This window comes from Pelophylax lessonae (genome assembly GCF_965119305.1).
Source record: "Pelophylax lessonae genome assembly, chromosome: 1".
NCBI classification, from domain to species: Eukaryota; Metazoa; Chordata; class Amphibia; order Anura; family Ranidae; genus Pelophylax; species Pelophylax lessonae.
Genome location: NC_138768.1, coordinates 678,819,581 through 678,844,707, shown reverse-complemented (window position 1 = coordinate 678,844,707; position 25,127 = coordinate 678,819,581). Strand labels below are relative to the sequence as shown.

General features: G+C 41.7%; 1 protein-coding gene across 1 annotated transcript in view; it reads left to right on the top strand.

Moving 5' to 3' along the window:
• Positions 1-25,127, top strand: part of PDGFC (platelet derived growth factor C) — a 385,303-nt gene that overhangs the window by 182,700 nt on the left and 177,476 nt on the right. Inside the window, exon 2 of the mRNA XM_082264297.1 lies at positions 16,282-16,477. Within this exon, the coding sequence (XP_082120423.1) occupies positions 16,282-16,477 (196 nt within the window). The remainder of the gene's footprint in view (positions 1-16,281; positions 16,478-25,127) is intronic.

The following is a 25,127-nucleotide window of genomic DNA, read 5'->3' as shown; positions in this document are numbered from 1 at the left end:
TCCCCACAGTTAGAAAGCACCCGCCTAGGGACACATTTAACCCTTTGATTGTCCCTGTTGTTAACTCCTTCTCTGCCAGTGTCATTATTACAGTAACAGTGCATATGTATAGCACTGATTACTGTAGTAATGTCACTGGTCCCCCCAAAAGTGTCAAAAATGTCAGTTAGGTGTCCGATCTGTCTGCCGCAATGTCACAGTCCTGCTAAAAATTGCTGATTGCCGTCATTATTAGTAATAAATAAATAAATAAAAATGACCTAAATCTTTCCCCTAGTTTGTAGACGCGATAACTTTTGTGCAAACCAATCAATGTGCACTTATTTGGATTTTTTTTACAAAAAATATGTGGCAGAATACAAATTGGTCTAAAATGATGAAAAAATGTGATTTAAATTTTTTTTTTATTTGGATGTTATATAGAAGAAAGTAAAAAATTATTTATTTTTCTCAGAATTGTCGCTCTTTTTTTGTTTATAGAGAAAAAAAATAAAAAAATGCAGAGGTGATCAAATACCACCAAAAGAAAATTCTATTTGTTGGGTTAAAAAGGACACAATTCCGTCCCTTAAAATAATGCAGTGGCGCATCGCAAAAATGGCCTGGTCTTTAAGGGGGTAAATCCTTCCGGTCCAGGAGTGGTTAAAATAACTTCAAGTCAGACATATGCTTCATGTGAACTGATTCACTTATTATTTATTGACAGTGTAACTGTCCTATGATATTTTGTATGATATATGCTTAAAATGGTTCTAAAGCCTAAACAGTTTTTACTGTAATACATTCCTTGCATTAAGGTGAAAAATGTTTAGGCATCAGTTTTTACCCTTCACTCCCCCCCCCCCCCCTTTACTTACCTGAGCCCTCATGCTGTGCACCTCTACAGCTCTTCTCTCCCCTTGCTTCCATGTCTCACTGGCATTGCTGGGGCACCAGGAACCATTGGCTCCCGCTACTGTCAATCAAAGCCAGTGATGAGGGAGCAGGGGGGCGGAGCAGAGTCTTGCCAATGGGCGCAGCAGAGGAGCTCGGGAGCGAACCTTTGGTATTTTTGGTCTCCCATGGCCATGGGGGCACTGAATATAGAGGAGAGGCCAGGAGCACAAGTGGGGGACCTGAGAGGAGGAGGTTCGGGGCCGCTTTGTGCAATTCCATTACACAGAGCAGGTAAGTATAAAAATGTTGTTACTTAAAAAAAAAAAAATTCCTTTGCCATCACTTTAAAGTGCACGTCTTGGGGGGAGGGGGGGGGGAAGAAGAAAACAAAAAACGTATGCAGTTTATAAATTTTAGGAATAGATTTTCAGCAGAGGTAGTGAGTCAGTCAACAGTAGATAGATTTAGGCCTTGTTCACATTGGCGTATTGAAGCGTACACTTGTGTGAGGGCCTCATTTTGCCTATACTGGATGCACAAGTGTTCTTTGCATCCGCATGCAGGCAGACACAGCTGCTGCGCCCAATTTTATGTCTGTGTGAGTGTAGGTCCCCAAAGACAGTGACATTTGGGGACTTGCACCTACACCCTTTTCGGATGTCAAATTGGAAGCATCGGCTGTGTCCATACAGCTGTTGTGTCCCAATTGACATGAATGAGAAAAATAAAAAACTGTAAAAAAAAAAAAAAAAGAAGAAGAAAAGTTACATTTTTATAACCAAGCCTTTAAACTGCAAGGCAGTAGAAACTAGAATGGCTGTAAGCAGGTTTACACAGAATAGAGAACAAGACAACAAGGACTCTTTGCCTTGACCTTGCTATTTTAGTAACCATTGACCCGTACATGACTGTCCCGCTCTTGGTGTTTACATATTCCCATGTCCAATACTCTTTTATTATTTATATCTGAACAATATAGTCTGTTGATGTTATGATTGTTCCTGTTGATTGTAGTTTCATTTTTGTTTTTTTTTTACACCAGCATGACTTTTAAGCTTCATATGCATTGAGGCCCCTCAATGTGCAGCATAAGATCATCTACTTTTTAATCTATCTGCTTAGGGAAGTAAAAGACTTTGAGCGACTGTTAACCAGGACTAATAGGAAGCGGAGGTATTTTCAATGATTAACTATATCTTAGGTGTTAATCGGTTTTAACTGACACACATGCATTAAACAGTTACTATTATATCCTTTACATGTAAATGCTATGCCAAACTATTGCACAAGGGCATTATTAGAACAAGGTCACTTATAAACGATACTATATATGCTATAGTATTAGCTTTTCTAAACTAAAAACAGCTATCCTTGTTAATGATTACAAAATCTGAAGTGATGTATGGCACAAATGTTCATTGGTGGAGGTAGGTCCTTGTATGTTTGGTCCGTTATGTCTATTGTGGCTCTGTTATTTGCATATATATAGTATATATAGCAAATATTATGTTTCATTTGTATTAGTAAAGATGTTTAAACCATAAATAACCATAAGACATCTAGCACACTAGGGTCCTCATTTTTGCTTTTTTCGGAATTAGGCAAATTCAGCAAACCAGGGAAAGTGCAGTAAGCTATAATTACTAATGACATGACATTTAATTTTATTGTAGCTGGTCCACTTAAATATTATGTGATTGGTTCCTGTAGGATAAAGTGTCTGTCCTTTTGGTTGCTGGCTTCAATGACAACTGAAACGACTTTCTTGTCCAGCTGACTTCACAACTGCAAAGCCTAATCTTAGCTGTGCTTCGTTACTGAAGTCCGACATCCTTTGTCTTAAAGGCTAAACCCTGTCTTTGTTTAATTAGGCTTCCTTAATGGACATTAAGGAAACTCCTTCTGGAAATGAGTATGGAGTTTAGTCATTGAGGCCAGGGGCGTATCTACTGTGAGGCAAACAAGGCATTTACCTTGGGCAGCATTTTTCTGGGGAGCGGCCCCGTGACCACATAATATACTTACTTGAAGAGCCGCCTCTGCTCCTAAACAGTCAGGGTCCCAGGGCAGGCTGAGGAGAAGCAGCAGGTGGGAGGCCCCCATGAAAGGAGTCACACACACACCAGGCATGGAAATGGAGGAAGGAGCTCAGTGTCTCTGATCAGGCCGCTCAGGGTGCCTCTTCGTGTAGCATCATCCGCTGTCTCCTCTCATCTCCTCTCCACTACATTCAGCCACCATCGAGCTCCCTGAAACAAGATGGAGACCCCAAACAATGGTTTTTGTTTTCTCGCCTCCTTCTCCTCCGCGACTACAGCCAGGGAGGGGCCAGGCGGCTCTTCAAGGATGGCTGACAGGCAGTGGCACGGGCCAATTGGAGACAGGTAGAGGAAGGGCATGGGGCCATGGTTCAGTGAGCAAGAGGGGAGTGGACAGAGGGTTTCTGGAAAAGGCAGGTTGGTGAGGGGAGCCATGGCATTGAAGTTGGGGCGGAGCAGTGACAGAAGGGGTAGGGGGAATGGTGGCATGGGAGAAGTGATAACTGTGCAGAGATGTATCAGGAGAAGTGTGTATAATGTAAAGGAGAGAGATAAGAGTGTATATAGTGTACAGGAGGGAGAGAGGAGTGTGTATAGTGTACAGGAGGGAGAGAGGATTGTGTATAGTGTACTGGAGAGAGAGGGAGGAGTATGTACAGGAGGGCAAGAGGGGAGTGTGTGTGTAGTATACAGGAGAGAGAGAGGAGTGTGTATAGTGTACAGAAGGGGGAGAGAGAGGAGTGTGTATAGTGCACACGAGGGAAAGAGGAGTGTGTAGAGTGTACAGGAGGGAGAGAGAGAGGAGTGTGTGTATAGTATACAGGAGAGCGAAGGAGGAGTGTGTATAATGTACAGGAGGGAGAAAGAGAGGAACAGAGACATCTCTACAGTGAGGCAAACAAGGGGTTTGCCTCGGGCGGAATTTTTCAGGGGGCTGGTGCCACCCCCAGGCAGAAGGTCAGAGGCAGCTCTTTAATTAGACCCTGTGGCTGCCTAATTTACCTAATTAAAAAGCCACCTCAGGACAGCTCAGTCCTCTGCCAGTATCCCAGTGTGCCTGTTTGTAATTGTCAGCCTCTGTCCCCTTGAGCCCTCCCTCTGCCCTGCCCACCCAGGGTTTCATTCAGGGGCGTTGCTAGGTGAAAAAAAGACCAGGGGCTTCAGCCCGAAGGTAAATTTGATAACCCCTCCCACATTTTAAAGTAAGTCCCGCCCAAGCTCCACCCAATACCCCCCCACCCCTGCCCAATGCCCAGGAACTCAGCACAGGGATGGTGGGAACCCCTCATAATGGGCACAGCAGGTGTACAGACCTGGGAACTCAGCACAGGGATGGTGCAGGTATCCCAATCAGAGTCCCTCTTTACATCAGATGTCCCCATCACAGTGTCCCCATCACAGTGTCCCCATCACAGTGTCCCCATCACAGTGTCCACATCACATTCTCCCAGCACAATGTCCCCATCACATTGTCCCCATCACAGTGTCCCCATCACAGTGTCCCCATCACAGTGTCCCCATCGCATTGTCCTCATCACATTGTCCCCATCACAGTGTCCCCATCACAGTGTCCCCATCACAGTGTCCTCATCACATTGTCCCATTGTCCCCATCACAGTGTCCCCATCACATTGTCCCCATCACAGTGTCCCCATCACATTGTCCCAATCACAGTGTCCCCATCACAGTGTCCCAATCACAGTGTCCCCATCACAGTGTCCTCATCATAGTGCCCCCAACACAGTGCCCCATCACATTGTCCCCATCACAGTGTCTCCATCACATTGTCCCCATCACATTGTCTCCATCACAGTGTCTCCATCACAGTGTCTCCATCACAGTGTCCCCATCACATTGTCCCCATCACAGTGTCCCCATCACAGTGTCCCATTGTCCCCATCACAGTGTCTCCATCACAGTGTCCCCATCACATTGTCCCCATCACAGTGTCCCCATCACAGTGTCCCCATCACATTGTCCCATTGTCCCCATCACAGTGTCTCCATCACAGTGTCCTCATCACAGTGTCCCCATCACAGTGTCCCCATCACAGTGTCCCCATCACAGTGTCCCCATCACATTGTCCCATTGTCCCCATCACAGTGTCCCCATCACATTGTCCCCATCACAGTGTCCCAATCACAGTGTCCCCATCACATTGTCCTCATCATAGTGCCCCCAACACAGTGCCCCATCACATTGTCCCCATCACATTGTCCCCATCACAGTGTCCCCATCACAGTGTCCCCATCACAGTGTCCCCATCACATTGTCCCATTGTCCCCATCACAGTGTCTCCATCACAGTGTCCTCATCACAGTGTCCCCATCACAGTGTCCCCATCACAGTGTCCCCCTCACAGTGTCCACATCACAGTGTCCCCATTACAGTGTCCCCATCACAGTGTCCCCAACACAGTGTCCCCAACACAGTGCCCCATCACATTCTCCCAGCACAATGTCCCCATCACAGTGTCCCCATCACATTGTCCCCATCACATTGTCCCCATCACAGTGTCCTCATCACAGTGTCCCCATCACAGTGTCCCCATCACATTGTCCTCATCACAGTGTCCCCATCACAGTGTCCCCATCACAGTGTCCCCATCCCATTGTCCCCATCACAGTGTCCCCATCACATTGTCCCCATCACAGTGTCCCCATCACATTGTCCCAATCACAGTGTCCCCATCACAGTGTCCCAATCACAGTGTCCCCATCACAGTGTCCTCATCATAGTGCCCCCAACACAGTGCCCCATCACATTGTCCCCATCATAGTGTCTCCATCACATTGTCCCCATCACATTGTCTCCATCACAGTGTCTCCATCACAGTGTCTCCATCACAGTGTCCCCATCACATTGTCCCCATCACAGTGTCCCCATCACAGTGTCCCATTGTCCCCATCACAGTGTCCCTATCACAGTGTCCCCATCACAGTGTCCCATTGTCCCCATCACAGTGTCTCCATCACAGTGTCCTCATTACAGTGTCCCCATCACAGTGTCCCCATCACAGTGTCCCCATCACAGTGTCCTCATCACATTGTCCTCATCACAGTGTCCCCATCACATTGTCCCATTGTCCCCATCACAGTGTCCCCATCACATTGTCCCCATCACAGTGTCCCCATCACAGTGTCCCAATCACAGTGTCCCCATCACATTGTCCCAATCACAGTGTCCCCATCACATTGTCCTCATCATAGTGCCCCCAACACAGTGCCCCATCACATTGTCCCCATCACAGTGTCTCCATCACATTGTCCCCATCACAGTGTCCCCATCACATTGTCCCCATCACAGTGTCTCCATCACAGTGTCCCCATCACAGTGTCCCCATCACAGTGTCCCCATCACAGTGTCCTCATCACAGTGTCCCCATCACATTGTCCTCATCACAGTGTCCCCATCACATTGTCCCATTGTCCCAATCACAGTGTCCCCATCACAGTGTCCCCATCACATTGTCCCCATCACAGTGTCCCCATCACAGTGTCCCCATCACATTGTCCCAATCACAGTGTCCCCATCACATTGTCCTCATCATAGTGCCCCCAACACAGTGCCCCATCACATTGTCCCCATCACAGTGTCCTCATCATAGTGCCCCCAACACAGTGCCCCATCACATTGTCCCCATCACATTGTCCCCATCACAGTGTCTCCATCACAGTGTCTCCATCACATTGTCCCCATCACAGTGTCCTCATCATAGTGCCCCCAACACAGTGCCCCATCACATTGTCCCCATCACAGTGTCTCCATCACATTGTCTCCATCACAGTGTCTCCATCACAGTGTCTCCATCACAGTGTCCCCATCACAGTGTCCCATTGTCCCCATCACAGTGTCTCCATCACAGTGTCCCCATCACATTGTCCCCATCACAGTGTCCCCATCACAGTGTCCCCATCACAGTGTCCCCATCACATTGTCCCATTGTCCCCATCACAGTGTCTCCATCACAGTGTCCTCATCACAGTGTCCCCATCACAGTGTCCCCATCACAGTGTCCCCATCACAGTGTCCTCATCACATTGTCCCCATCACATTGTCCTCATCACAGTGTCCCCATCACATTGTCCTATTGTCCCCATCACAGTGTCCCCATCACATTGTCCCCATCACAGTGTCCCCATCACAGTGTCCCCATCACAGTGTCCCCATCACATTGTCCCAATCACAGTGTCCCCATCACATTGTCCTCATCATAGTGCCCCCAACACAGTGCCCCATCACATTGTCCCCATCACAGTGTCTCCATCACATTGTCCCCATCACATTGTCCCCATCACAGTGTCCCCATCACAGTGTCCCCATCACAGTGTCCCATTGTCCCCCTCACAGTGTCCTCATCACAGTGTCCCCATCACAGTGTCCCCATCACAGTGTCCTCATCACAGTGTCCCCATCACATTGTCCCATTGTCCCCATCACAGTGTCCCCATCACATTGTCCCCATCACAGTGTCCCCATCACATTGTCCCAATCACAGTGTCCCCATCACATTGTCCTCATCATAGTGCCCCCAACACAGTGTCCCCATCACATTGTCCCCATCACAGTGTCTCCATCACATTGTCCCCATCACAGTGTCTCCATCACAGTGTCTCCATCACATTGTCCCCATCACAGTGTCCCCATCACAGTGTCCCCATCACATTGTCCCATTGTCCCCATCACAGTGTCTCCATCACATTGTCCCCATCACAGTGTCCCCATCACATTGTCCCCATCAGTGTCCCCATCACATTGTCCCCATCACATTGTACTGTGTCCCCATCACATTGTCCTCATCACAGTGCCCCCAACACAGTGCCCCATCACATCCTCCCCATCCATGTCACCTCCCCCCCCCCCCCCAGTTGTACTCACATCTCTCTTGAATGAAGGCAACTTCTCCTTCCTCTCTGCAGTCATGTGATAAATTAAATGACACGGAGAGAGAGGAGGGAAAGTCTGCCAGCTATCCCCCCCTACAGGCTGGAGGGAGGAGAAAGCCTAATCCTCCCTTCAACAAGTGTCCCAGCAGCTGCAGGAGTGAAATCACGATCACTCCTGTCATGGAGGAGCAGCACCAGGAGTCCGCCCCCCCCTCCCTCCACTTGTGGTTGAATAGACTCCTGTCCTGTTGGTAACACTGGTAAGTAACTTACCTTTTGCAGGTGCTGGCAGGTGGAGTCGTTATGGAGTGGACACCCGGCCGGCTAGCCTGTCACTGTCTGTGCTGCTGCCCAGAGAGGAGAGAGGTGGGTGGAGGCGGAGCTAATTCTAGGCGCGGAGGAGGAATTCGAAATCCTTCTCCGCTCTGAACACAGGGAGCCTCTCCTGCTGCTGTCACGTGACGAGTGACATCACTGGTTGCTAGACGCCAAGCGGCAGGCTATACTAGCAACCAGTGTGATGGGGGCAGGCCAGGAAGTAGAGGCTCAAGGAAGAGAAGGAGGAGGACCAGTGACACTCGGGGCTAATAATAATAAATAATCCACACGAGACTCGGGGCTTTTTGGGGGCCCACTCGGGGCTATAGCCCCTGTCAGCCCCCCCCCTGCCGACGCCACTGGTTTCATTGCAGGGTCGGGAGGTCTTCAGCCATGGAGGTTCAGGCACTCCACATCCTGCACTGGCACAGCCTGCTGATCAGCTTTCCTGCTGTTATCTCCCACCAGGAGCTTTTCCCCTATGGGGGCCATCACACTGAAGTGGCATTGAGGACAGCTGGATTTAGAGGGTAGTCCACCACCCCCACCCTTCTATAGATGCAGTCTCCTACTGTACTCCGTGTTCCACAGGACATAAAGCAGAGCTGCTCCTACCTGAGCTACACACAGACAAGACAGGATTCTTGTACAGATAAAACCTCGATCTACACTGTGTGTAGCTGGCGGTTGCAGTTTTGACCTGTGAAATTCTCATATTGGAAAGGCAGCAGAGCTGCAACAGCCAGCTGCACATTGAGGCTGTGTCTGTATAAATCCAAACTCAGCTGTGAGCAGTGTGGAAAGGAGCAGCTCTGCTAAGAGCTCTGCCAGCAGTGACCTCATCCTCTGCCCTACTGACCTCTATCCTATGCCCTGCTGACCCCATCCTTTGCTCCTACTGACCCCATTTTTTGCTCTTACTGACCCCGGTGACCCCATCCTCTGCCCTTCTCACCCTGTCCTCTGCCCTGTTAACCCCATCCCCTGCCCTGCTGCCCTCATCCTCTGCCCTACTGAACCCTGTCCTATGTCCCACTGACCCCATCCTCTGCCCCATTGACCACATATGTGGCACTTGGACAAATCATGTCTCAGAATCAGGTGAGGAAGCCGCAACTGTTCACTGTGAATGGCTGCAGCTTCCTCATCAGACACTGATACAAGAACGGTATACCGCGGCTGGGGTGAGAAAATTTAGATAGGGGGTCAATTTTAGTTCTGCCTAGGGCAGCACAAAACCAAAATACACCATGGATTGATGCAAGGACAATCAGGCCCTAAAGCATACAATTTGTGGCATCTTCCCTTACATAGGATTTTTACTAAAATACAGCACAAATTCACTTCAAGTCCTGGTTGCCAAGGGAATGCTTTTCTGGGCAACTGCTAGCTTTTTATCAGGACAACAGTTAGCCAAAAGAATATATTCTCAAGAATGGCAAACAGTGCTCTGTTCCTTCTTTCATTTTCTGCCATTAAGTAGGATACAAGAACATATGGCTGTAAAAATACTACAGTCCTCAACACAGAAAATGTGTATACAAAAAACATTTTAGGTGAAATTCATTTTAAAGTGAGTAAATGAAGGAATTTTACTAATTGACATCAAAGAAATTGACACAGATGGCTTATTTAGTAAAGCACAATAAACCATATAAGACAATCCAAACAGATAGATCAGGCTAAAGTAAATTAAAAAACAGATTGGCTTGTGTGAATGTAATACTAGTGAGTTTAATAACCAACTATGTTATAAAGATTTTCCACTATAGGACCTGGCCTTCCACAGCTTAAGGTGTCATTGATTTCACTATAGTATGAATTCTCACTACTTATGCAACTGCAGGAAGGGGATTTTATACCTGTCTATATTTTATATAAACTAAAGCAATATAGCCATGCATGTAGTGGCCATGTTGGGTGGAAAAAAAACTGGAAACTACCAATTAGGATTCTTATCCCTGAAAATAAAACACGCTTGAGAGTAATACACGTCCCACTGTAGGACCCGACTTTCTATACCTTGAGGTCTCACTACTTCTGTAACTGCAGAGAGGGGTTTATACCTGCCTATATTGTCAATAAATTAAAGAAATATTTAAGAAGGACAAAACTTGGAACCAACAATTAGAGTTCTTACTCCTGAAAATATAAAATATATAGATAATACAGATAATATAAAATTTCCACATTTGAGACTTATATGGCCTTCTCCTACATGCATGTGCGCTTGTTTGCACTCCCTCAGTTTCCGTTATGGACGTATTCATACAGCCTTCAGTCCCAAGCATTACTTCCAAATATCTTGAGCTGGCCTTGCAAGGTAATTCTGAGAAGGGGATTATTTTTATCTTAGGGGATTTCCCCTTCTCTTTTTCCCTCTTTATTATATTCTTCAACAGATTTTCAATTATATACGGTACTAATTTTGCTGACCTTTTCATTATATTTATAGATACAATTAATTGCTCCTGCCCCTGAAGAAGTGGGTTGTATCCCATGATATGCGTCGGGCTTATTAGGATGCAAATTATATACTCATATACTGGACTGCATTACAATTGTTGTCTATTGCATTTTATATATCCACAATCATCAGGACCTGCATGTAACCAGCATCTGTTATTCTTTTATGTTCATGTTTTTATATATTGTATATTTGATGTATTTGTTAATATGTATACTCTGTGGATACTTTTGAATAAACAAATGGTTTAACATCATTCCTTTTGTTGTTAATGAACCTATGTTTCCAGGTTTCATTACACCCATTGTTAGTTGCCCCCCTCATTCAAAGTCCCACTCTTTTTTCTTTTCCCATACTCCTGAAAATAAAACAAGCTCGAGAGTAATACAGGTCCCACTATAGGACCTGGCTTTTCATACCTTGAAGTCTCACTAGTTCTGCAACTTCAGGGAGAGGGTTTTTACCTGTCTATATTCCCCATCAGTTAAAGAAATATTTAAGAAGGAGGGTGAGTCTTCCTTGTAGCAACCATGGTGGGTGGACAAACCTGGGAACTAACAATTAGACTTCCTACCCCTGAAAATAAAACAGACTCGAGAGTAATACAGGTCCCACTATAGGACTTGACTTTTCATTCCTTAAAGTCTCACTACTTCTGCAACTGCAGGGAGGGTTTTTTTTTTTTACCTGTTTTCCATAAATTTAAGAAATCTTTAACAGGGAGGGTGAGTCTTCCATGTAGCAACCATGGTGGGTGGGCAAAACAGGGAGCTAACAATTTGAGTTTTTACCCCTGAAGATAAAACAAACTCGAGAGTAATACAAAGTACTGGCATTTTCGAAAAACTGAAATATTACTTTTGGGTGGGTTGATTCTAAATGAGCCAAAATATACTTAAAAGAAAAATTATTTTTGTAATTATAGATTTTAGAGTCGTTTAGTTCCTATTTCAGACAAAGTCACCAAGATGTTGGAATGTAGCAGTAAAATAGCCTACAGTCATCTGATTTGATTATGCCATGGAGAACCAAGAACAAAGCAGCATTAAAGTTTAGAACACACTTCTCAAGTTACAGCGTTGCCTGCTAAGTCAAACTGCAGTGGGCTCTACGCACTTGACTGTGCCAGAAGACAATATGCAAAAGTAATTATAGATTGCTCGGAAAACATTCCTGCACACAGAGACCTTTCTGAAGATAAAAGTATATGGACTGAAGAAAAACCATTGCTTTCACTCACAATATGAATGTCTGTAGAAAGTTATTTTAAGGGCATTGAGCATGATTGGACACAAAACATTGCATCTTTTTCTATTTAACAGAGTTCCAGGTGTCTTTCATTCCTAACTTTCCTTGACATTTTATGGTTGATTTTATGGAAGACTAGTTTCGTTTTTCAAGCACCCATTTTGTCTATTTAAACCTGAATATAACTCATTCACCACTTCTGTGTGTGGTCTCCTGTCTACTGCAATATGCCGAGTGTCTAAGCTGTTTCAATATAACTTAAAATCCATCTCCCCTTTCAGAAGATCACTATAGGAATGAGCAGACAAAACACCATCATTAATAGTTTACTTCTACTGACCATTATGCAGAGTATTTTATGATTATCTGCCAGATGGGGTTTTTTTAGCTAACTTTGGCCCTTTACCTATAAAAATTGAAAAATAGATGCAGTCTATTTTTTCTTGTTATTTTGATTCCATTATTATAACACGCTTTGTTCATAAAAGGCCCATATATCTCAGCAGCAGTACTATAGACACCATTTATAAACTGGAATCTCTCCCCAGATTTACAGCTGTTGACATTTCCTTGGCTGTTATATAAAACCTCGCACATCAGCCATGATTTTTAATCCAATAAATGTTACAACAGCTACTGTTTTCCCTTACATGTTTTTTGGGGAGCGACCAAGACATGGTGGGAAAAGGGAATATCTCAGTAAAAATACAAGTGTAATAACAAGAAGATGAAGAGCTTTTTCTAAAGATATGTTTTTAAAAAATGTGTATGCTCTCTTATAAATTAGTAGACTTTGTCACACAGCCCCTCCAACCTACCTATATCTAACTGGCATGCTAAGGGAACACATAGTGCCTCTGCTCTAAAATGGCATTAAGGTCAGTTTTTGAAGGGAACCTTTGATACACTGACCTTGCACATACATTATATTGTCATAAGTATTGGGACGCCTTCCTTTACACACACATGTACTTTAATGGCATCCTAGTCTTAGTCCATAGGGCTCAATATTGAGTTGGACTAGCCCTTTGCAGCTATAACAGCTTTAACTCTTCTGGAAAGGTTGTCCACAAGGTTTAGGAGTGTGTCTATGGGAATGTTTGACCATTTTTCCAGAAACACATTTGTGAGGTTAGGCACTGATGTTAGACAAGAAGGCCTGGCTTGCAGTCTCCGCTCTAATTCGACCCAAAGGTGTTCTATCGGGTTGAAGTCAGGACAGTCATGTTCCTCCACCCCAAGCTCACTCATCCATGTCTTTATGGACCTTGCTTTGTCTTGGTATGCTGACGCTTTAAGAGTTCCCTTCACTGGAACTAAGGGGCCAAGCTGACCCCTGAAAAACAACCCCACGCCAAAATCCCCCCTCCACCAAATGATTTGGTCCATTGCACAAAGCAAGGTCCCTATATCTCTTGAGTAAGCACATTTCTGTCAAAAGCTTTTAAAAAGTGAACCTGTCCTACTGTGAGATACAGCTGATTGCCAGAGAATATGTGATGGACATATATCTGGTAACATTGTAAAATTTGATTAAACTGTGGGAAATATAGGGCATATATTGTATATGAGGACATACTGACAGTACATGAAGGCATGCTCAAATGAGTTTCTACCAATGTTTCCAATGTACGTGTGAGGATTTTAATGTAAAAAAAAAAAAACGGTTTTCTATTTTTATATTTTTTTATACAGTATGTTTGATTTCATATCATTTGAAAGTCCCATTGTATTACATTTTTTTGGGTTTTGCACTGGTTTTGGAATATGGTGTTTCTAAGCACTTGATCCATATATTCCTGTATAAAATATTGGTTACCAGTGCTCCCATACTTGCTTTTAAATTACGATGGGTTAAAGGCCCTTAGCAGGGTGAAATCCCTAGTCATTAGGACATTTGTAGCTAATGAGTATGTTTTTAATACATTTTTTAAAGAACTTAATGGACCTTTTTTAATATGGTGTATTAAATGTGACTGCATGTAATAGATGTTTCTGGAATATACTTATCAATGTGTACACATTAGCTGCTTTAGTCTGTTGTACCTCAGCTAAGTTCTTGTAATAATTTAAAAATAACTGTAAAATAATGGAACAAAAATTATATATACAATGTGTGTGTGTTTGTGTATACAGCATATGCTGAGTTTTGCTTTTTGTTATATTATTGCTTTTAAATTGTATGGAGTCTCCTACAATCAAAAAAAGTGGAAGGTAAATTATTACAGCTTGTTTGATCTGCAATACATTTTTTTTATTAGTCATAATCTGGGACAAACTTAAGAGAGTTTCTTTTATCTGCCGGATATGTACAGTAAGGGCAGATACAATGCAAACATCCTCTCTAACCCCAAAAACCACAAACCTTACAATACATAATCTATTGCTTTGTGGATAATAGTAAGTGTGTCAATACTTTATAGAAGATTTAAGACAGCAAGAAGTTTTATGGGGTTGATTCATTGATACTTAAATTGAAATTTATTCAGAAAATGAAGACCTGCTAGATCACTTCAGGCTGGCCCCTTTTGCAGGTAAAGCTTTGTAAAACATTAAAAAATAAGTGCTTCTACTGTTTAAAATCCTGTAAAACACGGTCTCACCCTTCTTTGTACATGCTCAGTTGCTCTCCATTTTTGGCATTGTGCTGAAAAAAAGAGCCACTAGAGGTCAGTCTGCTGACAGCCTAAGGATTTACTGCTGCTCAGGGGCTATTGGCTTTAGCAAAATGACATCCTCCAGCAAGAAAAAACAGGAGTGATACTGGAGGCAATTTACAGCACACACTAATTTAAGTAGCATAATTTTTGATGTAGAATGAATGTTCCTTGCCAAAGAAAATTATTTTTTATCAAGTTGCTATGGGTAAAATTCCACTTTTAGAAAAGAAAATAAACCTCCATACTAAAATTGTTTTTAAAAGAATGGAATAAAATAGTAGTAAACAGTGGGCACTGTTAAAGTCTTCCATCTTTGAGGCAAGTATATTATATGTCCTGCAAATTAAGCATAAATGGAAGAAAAGAACAAAAAAAAAAAAAAAAACAACAATATGGTTCACTAAAGAGCTAAATAGGATAGTAAAGGTGAAAGTCAGCATAAAGGCAATTTAAAGAACAGGGAGTGTAGCTGATTAATTGAGAATTGTAAAAAAAAAATTGACAAAAGGAGGCCAAACACTTTATCAGTGCTCCCAAAGCACAGAAAGGAAGGAAATGGCTAAACCTATTAGTAAAAGATAATTTGAAGGAAGTGAAGACAACCCCTACTATGTCTCCAGATGAGGACAAAGAAAATGGACCATCTCAGTACCCAAGGAGTTACATCGGAATAATTAATAAGCATCCATTATTTTTAGTACAAAAAATATATAAAATACAAGTATCCAGATACATAGATAAAGACAGCAATCTCATTCAATCCATATGCTGTTGAACCTATAAAAACTTGTTACACTGGTAATGGTATACCTTCAAAAGTATGGAAAACTGAGAGTATAGGATCTAAGTAAACCTCAGTAAATAGTGAATCCTCAACATTTTTTGTGGACAATTCTGCTTCTTTAGGAGGATTATAAAGCAAAGTACTCTCTGTAACAGAAGCATAATAACAGGCAACTGGAAGTACATAATGAAAGATGAATGCAGCTGGAGACCAGTCACATTAGGTTCTATTCTATATCATCTATTTTAAATGATATAACTAATGGTCTAAGGCAGTGTTTCTCAACTCCGGTCCTCAGGGCACACTAACAGGCCAGATTTTAAATATTACCTTGGGGAGATGCAGACTAGAATACTGCAATCACTGAGTAGCAAATTATATCACCTGTGATGTATTTCAGTTATCTTGCAAACCTGGCCTGTTAGTGTGCCCTGAGGACCGGAGTTGAGAAACACTGGTCTAAGGGATAGATATCAGAGTGTAGGGTTTATAGCCTTGGATTGAATGCATAGCATGTGAGGACGCTAAGGAACAGTCAGGATCAGTGCAGGATCAGGTAAGTAAAACTGCTTGCACCTAAACCTTAACAAGTGCTTAACCTTTGCAATACAGGGGCATTCACACTACAAGTAGAGTTTTTTATTTAAAATGTTATTTTTCAAAATCTTCCTTCATATGCAAAGCTACATTACTAATTATGATTTCTTTCTTATCATGTATATAAATTGGTAGACACCAATTAAAAAATCAGAGAAAGATTTTGCTCCTTAGGAACAAGAGAAAGGTGTTTGAGTAAACTGGACATACCTGTGTGTTACCGATCCTTATATTCACTGTGTGCAAGTCAGGTAAAGGTCTGTTTGAGAGACTTGCAGCTTTTTTTTTTTTCTCCTTATATTTTGATAAGCATATGCTTTTCTATATGTGAACAATGACCATTGAGAATTATACTGATGCTCTTTTGATGGCATTTTCACAGCTCTTATCTATTTATTTGTTGTAGGAGTGCAGGAGCACCAGCATGAGAAGATTGTTTCAGTTGCATTTAATGGATCCATCCACAGCCCCCGGTTTCCCCACTCTTATCCAAGAAGCACTGTGTTGGTATGGAAATTGGTTGCACTGGAGGAACATCTACGGATACAACTGACCTTTGATGAAAAATTTGGTCTAGAAGACCCAGAAGGTGATATATGCAAGTAAGTGGTGAAAATATATTGTTACAAAGCTTGCTATATTCTTGGGAGTCTGGTTTGATCACGTACCAGACTGGTAAAATACTTGTTTAGGAAATTGCCTATTCACTGCTATTTTTACTTTGGCTTTGCCTACTGTGCATATTTTTTTCAGAACCAATACCTAAATTTCCCTTTTATAATCTTTAAAGTGCACATGTAGCAGCGGAGAAAATAATGTGATGCAAAGGTAGGGAAGCTAGCGTGACGGAACCAACCCACACTGTGCTTGAGTGCTTCCATCAGTATACCGCTGCCTCCAGTCTTGAACATAAATATAAGATATTATAGCCGCTTAACATACAAGACTAGCCGATAATAGCTTGTACAAGATCTGGAACCTTTATTTGACAAACTCACACAGAATATATACCACACAGGAGGACACCCCCCCCCCCCTCCTGATCATATTACCCTAACAATACAAACTGTAACCAGAAACGTAATTAACATGGGCTAAGTAACTAGTCACTTAACCCAGCATAGATGACAACACTATTTGGCCCCTACAACAGTGAATACAAAGGACACATTATTACAAGTGTAAACACATCCTGCAAGGGTTTGCTAGCAGAGACAATAGATGGTCCAAATAACAATTAACCATGGCATCCACATCTAATCAATGATTTGATTAATCAGGAATTGCAGACAGCATGGCAATGGTCTACAACAGGTTATATGGCAAAGCTCATACAATGTCCCATTTGAAGTAATCAAAACCACATTCTCAGTGTCCATTAAGTAGCTGTCCATCATTTTCTCGGTTACCTTGTAAAAGAAAATTGGTTGCAAACTATTTTGCAAACACCAAACAGACTGCAAGTAATAATTATTTCACCATCTAGCTCCTCTATATCTCTGTTTCCAAGTTTGTTTTCTAATCTCTCCACCTGGTAATATGCTCTCTTTACCTTTCATTGTCCTCTCTCCTTAACCACTTTACCACCGGAGGATTTTCCTGCTAAAAGACCAGAGGGTTTTTTGCGATTTTTTACTGCGTGACTTTAACGGACAATTGCGCGGTCGTGCGACGCTGTACCTAAACGAATTTCACGTCCTTTTTTTCCCACAAACAGAGCTTTCTTTTGGTGGTATTTGATCACCTGTGCGATTTTTTGATCACGCGCTATAAACAAAAAAAGAGCGTAATTTTTGCAAAAACAACAATATTTTTCACTTTTTTTTATATGAAATTCCCCCAAAAAAAAATGTAAAAATCAAAATTTTTTAACATTTTCGGCCAATTTGTTTTACGCTACCTATGTTTGGTAAAAAAAATCGCAAAAAGCGTATTTTGATTGGTTTGCGCAAAAGTTATCGCGTTTACTAACAAAGGGAAAGATTTTTGTCATTTTTGGTGTTTTTTTTTTTAACGAGTAATGGCGGCGATCTGCGATTTTTTTTTTGCGGTACTGCGACATTGCGGCGGACAGATCGGACCCTTGACTGACATTTTTGACACTTTTGGGGGTACCAGTGACATTACTGCAGTAATCAGTGCTATATATATGCACTGTTACTGCAAAAATGACACTGGCAGGGAAGGGGTTAACAGTATTGGACAGGGAGGGGTTAAGTGTGTCCTAGGGGCGTGATTCTAACTGTGCAGGGACAGGTCTACTAGTGTAAAAACGAAGATCAACAGTTCTACATAGTAGAACTGTCTGATCTTCACTTTTACACAGGGAGAACTGACAGGCGGCTTGTTCACACAAGCCGCTCTGTCTTTCTCCCGCTGTACCGGCGATCGTAGTGTGACCGGCGGACATCGGGTCCGCTAGTCACACTCCCGCACTCCTCCGTGAACGAGCCGAGGCGGGCGCGCGCCCGCCCGCTATTGGCTCTAGAAGGAGTGACAGGCGAGCGACGTAGACCTACGTCACTCTGCCTGGCCGGGGCCGACTGCCGCAGTAAATATACTGTGCGCAGTCGGCAACCGGTTAAACTGCTTCCTTCACCCTTCTTTTCCACCCCACATCTTATATTTAGCACCTTCATGGATGCCCTCTCCCTATTACTGCACTCATCCCCTCCTGCTAATTTTGAACCCGCATGTTAACAAAACCTCCATGACACAGGGGCATGTTTCTTCATATAAATTACGCTCCCATATTTATTTCCTCACTCTTCTCATCGCTTCTCCTATCTTTTGGAGATCTATATTTTAATCCTGGCCCACCATCATTTAACATCCACAAAAATACCCAACAAAATCTAATTACTTATTTTTCTTTTTTAGAACCAGCTTCCCATTTGCATGTGCTGGAATGTCTGTAACAAACTCACCTCTGTCCATAACCTTTTTATTACTAGCTCCTTTAACCTACTTGTTGTTACTGAAACATGGCTTCAAAAAGCTTAGACTGTCTCTCCAGTTGCTCTCTGCCAATGTTGCCTCCACCGGACTCACTCACCCAGGCCTAGTGAATAAAACTGGGTCAAACCGCTTCTATCCTCACAAAGCACCTTTCTCTCTGTCCTTCTCCTCTTTTGAAGCTCAGTGTACTTGTCAATTTTCTGCTGTTTTTTGGAGGATTGCTGTAATCTGTTGGCCTCCTGTACAAGTGCCAGGCTTCCTTCATGACTTCCCTGTCTGTCTGCCCTGCTTTCTCTCCTCTGAAATTCTCACAATTATTCTTGGTGACTTCAACATCCCTTTTAACCACCTCAATATCGCTGTACCTTAATATACAGCCTTGTATTGCATTGGTTATACCAGGATCATGGTTGGAGCTACAACTATGATCTTGCCATTGTTTTTTTCAGCCGGGGATGCTCCTTCTAGTAAAAGTGATCCAAATGGCTGTACAGTCGCTCAATCACTTTTACAGGAGGTGGTTCCCATCAACGCTTTTTCCAGGCTTCCCTGTCCCACCGGGGAGCCAGAGACCAATGCGACTGGTGGCATCAGGTGCACTGAGGAGATTGGAAGTAATTACAGTTCTTTCCCCCCTACTGTGACATCAGAATCTGAAAGTGATGAGGATTTTGATACTTACAGTTTTGGTTGGTTTATTTACAAGCTGTTACCGGCTTATAAAGCAGCCAAAAAACAGGTTTAGGTTTATTAGGCTCTTCTGGAGGCCAGATGAGAGATCAGGGGTCTCATAGACCACAGATATTTCCATAAAGAGGACCTGTCATGACCCATGCTTTCAGAAGGGTTGTTGTATATCCCTTGTGATAGCAATAAAGCTGATAAAGCTGATAGAAAATAAAATAAAAGAAAGGTACAGTGTTAAAAAAATACTAATAAAATGCATAATAAAATAATAAAAACAATGTTTAAAGCACCAACAGTTCAGTGTCCACTAACCCACTCTGCCAAGCCCTTCATTGGTTGCTCGCCCAATTAAAGTCAAAATACAGAAAATGACCTACAAAGCCATCTACAACTGTGCACCCAGCTACATCAAGAGCCTCATCCCAAAATACTTAGCAAACCGTTTTTTTTGATCCTCTAAGGACCTCCTGCTCTCTAGCTCCCTTGTCACCCTATTCCATGCTCACCTCCAGAGCTTCCCCAGAGATTCTCCCATCCTCTGGAAATCCCTACTCCAATCCCACTGGCTCTCACTTACTCTGTCTACCTTTAGATGATCCCTAAAGAAAAAGATGACAATTCTCATGTCTTCAGAGAGGCCTATTCTAACAAACTGTACTTTTACTTTCTCCATAAGCTTCATTTCCCACAGTTATTACCTTTTGTATCACTCGACCCTTGCTTTTAGATTGTCAGCTCTAACGAGCAGGGCCCTCTGATCCCTCTTGTATTAAATTATAGTGTAACTGTACCGTCTTCCTTCATTTTGCATAGTGCTGCACAAACTGTTTCTACTATATAAATCTTGTATGATAATAATAGTATTAAAATAGGTCATTCCAATGCATTCCAATGCACTTGCAGAAAGTGAGTGGGGAGTTAGAAGATCTGCCTGCTATAACAATGTGATCAAACCAATGTTACAGTAAGAAAATGTAATCCCTTCAGCACTACTGTTAGATGAGTAGCCCCTCACCATAGATAAAATTGTTAGTACTAGGGATAAATGTAATATGGCCTCAAGCTCTTTGCAGATGTCTAGCAAAGACAAAAGCTAAGAAATGGGAATCCTGAAAAACAGTACTGTTTCTATGGCTAGCTGAAAATTGAAATGAAAACTATTATTTTTTTTAACAACATAATTACAAAATGGATTGTGTTGTAATTAGAAATGCAATATTTTAAATAAAATGAATTTTTTTTTAGAGTACATTAAAAAAATTCTAATGCGTGGTTCTAATGTGGGGTTGTCCTCTGTACATCATTAAGCTCATTTTTAATAGTATGAGGAGCGATAAGAATTTTTTTTTTATATTGTTCAAAAGAATAGTATTTGACATCTTTGGAAAAAGTAATATTTTCCCTTTACACTTCCCAAAGATTGTCATATTTCTCTTTTATTACATACAGATGAACAAAGACTTTAAAGTTTGAAACTGAGAAGTGCAATACAGCTCTCACTCCAGTTTTTACCAGCTGTTTGCGACACTTAATATGTAGTATAGCTCTTAACATGTCTTACTGATACGTTACCACTTGAGGCTTATAGATCAAACAAGGAAAAAAGTTACTGCATCCACATTTATGTTCCACTTAAGCCCTTGCATCTGTTTCTCTCTTTTAAGCTACATAATTCAGTACTACTGATATCATATTCCACATAGTTTATAGGAAATTCGAAGTTTGCACATTGATTTCCACACTAAAGGTCTTATGTATTCTTGTTTGCATTCATATTGCAGGAATATAGTTGCAGGCCAAACCAACGGAAAAAAACTATTTTGATTGTAAGGGCCCTCTAATTCCTCTTAAACCAAACTGTAATGTCTGCCTTTATTTTGTAAAGCGCTGCGCAAACTTTTGGCAATATTTAAATCCTGTATAATATAACAATATAGTAATACTAACTTTAGTGCGTGATTGAGTTGTAGCATCTATTGTCTTAGGCTGGCCATACACCATACAATTTTCTTATTCAATTTCCTTTAGATTTACCTTCAACTATGTAGTACAAGGGCCTGCCTGATTGCATACAAATTGAAAGTGTTCAGGTTTGAACTTATATTATATGGTTTTGGTAAATCTAAAGGAAAGTTGAACAAGAAAATTGTATAGTGTATGGCCAGCCTTAGTCTAGTATTCTTGATGACAAGGATTCTTCACCTGATTAACTACTTGCTGAACACTGCCCCAGATATACTGTAGCAGGCTGGCTGGGCTGCGCGAACCGCCGTACCTGTATGTCGGTTCACAGAAGCACTCCTTCAGGCGCGTGTGCACACCGCCAGAGGCACGCTCGTGCCCCCGATAGCCAGCGGGGAAGCTGACTCATGGGGCCGGCGGCCACGATTGCTGCCCATGGAGAGAGAAAAACGGCCTGCTGTTGTAAACACAGCAGACCATTGTTCTCTCAGGAATCAGCACAGAGCGCCTGTGATCCTCCTATTTAGGATCACAGGTCTCTGTGTTGATTCCACAAGCTTATCCATAACTCACAGTTAGAAAACACCCCCTAGGCATACACTTAACCCTTTGATCGCCCCTGAGTTAACCCCTTCCCTCCCAGTGTCATTATTACAGTAACAGTGTATATTTTTAGCACTGATTACTATAGTAATGTCACTGGTCCCCCGAAAAATATCAAACATGTCAGTTAGGGATTTGATCTGTCCGCCACAATGTCACAGTCCCACTAAAAATCGCTGATCGCCGCCATTACTAGTAAAAAATAAAGAATTAAAGGGACATAAATCTTTTCCCTAGTTTGTAGACACGATAACTTTTGCGCAAACCAATCAAAGCATTCTTTTTTGGGATTTTTTTTACCAAAAATATGTAGCAGAATAGAAATTGGTCTAAAACGATGAAAACATTTGATTTTTACATTTTTTTTTATTGGGAATGTTATATAGCAGAATGTGAAAAATATAGTTTTTTTTTTTTTTCCAGAATTGTCGCTTTTTTTGTTTATAGCACAAAAAATAAAAATCGCACAGGTGATCAAAAACCACTAAAAGAAAGCTCTATTTGTGGGCAAAAAAGGACATCAATTTTATTTGGGTACAGTGTCACACGACTGCACAATTGTCCGTTAAAATAATGCAGTGCCGAATCACAAAAAATGGCCTGGTCATTAAGGGGATACAGTAATCCCCCCTCCATTGCAGGGGTTACGTTCCGGACCGAGCAGCGAAAAGTGAAAATCCGCGAAATAGAAAAACCCTATTAAAATGCATTGTAGGCTTGTTTTTTTTTTTTTTTTACTGTCACTGTACGTGTAAAAGCATTTTAAGGTCTTTAAACACACTTTTAAAACAATAGAAACTCATTTAAACACATAAAAGATACTGAGAGACATAGCAAGAGCTATGGAAAACACAAAAAATATTTCATTTTTAATGATTTATATAGTAAAATAACATTACAAAAAAAAAACCCAATATACCGGGACCGCAAAAACTGAACCGCGATGGAGCGGGGGTTTACTGTAAAACCTTCCGGGGCTGAAGTGGTTAAAATGATAACGACTCAGATCAGGTTATAGCTAGCAAAAAGAAAGGTGCACAAGGGCAGGACAATCTATTGCAATTACAGAAAAAATAAAAATCCTGAGCATACTCTCCAGCTAGTTAGCTAAAAAGCCAAATTAAAGGTTTCAACTTTTATAAGTTAAACATTTTTTATTGCTTAAATTTACAAATACATATGAAGCCACTTTAGCCATAGGGCTAGTGCAAACCTGTTCCTTATCTATCACCTATCTTCTTTTTTTTCCAAATATTACCTATCTTCTTATCAGAAAGAGAGGAGGGTATCTCTACTACGAATTAGAGGGGTTCATTTAGCAGACCGATTCCAATGCAGTGCACATTTTTAGCTCCTACTAAAGTACCGGAAGCTTGTAATAGGATAGCACAATAACACATTAGCAAAAGCAAATATATTTAGTGACTAATTCACATGGCATTTCTAAATCTATGTGCATTTGTGCCCAAAACATGTAGTTACATTTTAGGAATTGGGTAGATAATATGATAAGGCTCCAAATGCTTAAAAGTGTTTTGTGTTGATGTGATTAAAACTTTACATTAGAAACCGGATTGATAAATTCTATGAAATTAAATTTGCCATCGAAATAAAAAAAAAAAATATACATAAAAGGAATTTTTATCAATCATGTTTTATAATATTGAACATGCGTCATAGTCTAGGACCTCTGTAAGGTATCAACTGTTGACAAAACAACAGAAAAAAATGAAGGAAAAATCAGGGTAATATTTCAAGCTTGGGAGACCAAGAAAAGAAGAGGAATTAAATACAGTATTAAGTTTGTTAGGGTGGTGCGTGAGATTTGTATGTTTTGCTTTATATTTGTAAAACACATTTGTATTTAAATACCATGAAAAAAATTTTTTAAAATGATAGTAAACTCAAACTATTTAAAAAAAATTCCCCCCACTTCCTACCTATTCTGCTAACCCTGTATATAAATATCTGAGTACTCGTTACTCATTACTGTACTCAGTACTGAGTACAGATGAATATCTGAGTAATATATAAATATCTGTGTAATTACATGTTTTTAAGTTGGTCCAGTCATGTAATTTAGCAGCTCCAACTCCCCAGTGTAATGGAGCACTCGTCAAGAGCTGTGAACTCCTGGAGATGTGACTTCACCCATAGGTTCCCATGGCCCAGCCATTGTTGGCACTCCCTCCTCTCCCCTGCAGCAACATCTCACTGACCCAGGGGAGTTGGAGATGCTTGATCACATGACCGAACCAAATAAAAAATAGCTAAATACACAGATCTTTTTTTATACATGGTATGCAGGATAGGTAGGAGGAAGGTGTAGGGAAAGTTGTAAAGTATAACTAAAGGTAAAACTTTTTTTTTTGTTTTGGATAGAGTGCAGAGAGACTGGAACGCTTGTCAGCTTTTTTCTATTTTTGCCAACGCAAAAAGTTGCAATAGGGGAACAGTCATTATGTGCTCTGCAAATTTAGTACTTTGGCCAAACCCAACAACACAGTTCATGCATGTTCATTTTAATAACCATACTTCATGCACCAAAACCTACTTTACTTACTTTTTATTGCCCTACAAATCCCATGATCCCAGTGTCGTGACACATTGCTCCTTTATTACATGGCCACATACACTTAGCCACATTTGTTATTTCTGAAACTCTTTGCCATATATTTTCTAATGATTGTAAATGCAAAAAAAAAAAAACAGTTTTATACTTATCTGCTCTGTGTAATGGAATTGCACAGAGTGGTCCTGAACCGTCTCCACTTGGGTCCCTTGCTAGCCCTTTTGGTTCCTCCTCTCTGGTGAGTGCCCCATAGGAATGAATTAAGGTAAAAATGTGCAGGCTTTATAATCACGTTATTGCCCTCCAGGCTTCTTGGCACTTCTTTCATATCTAATGATACCTGGCTACTTATATTGTGCTTTAGACTTTTTACCCAATAATTTAATGCCTGCCAACCTCTTTTACTCATATTTTGATTATAAACATTGAATATTTTGAATGCCTAACATACTATCTGACCACATGTTAAT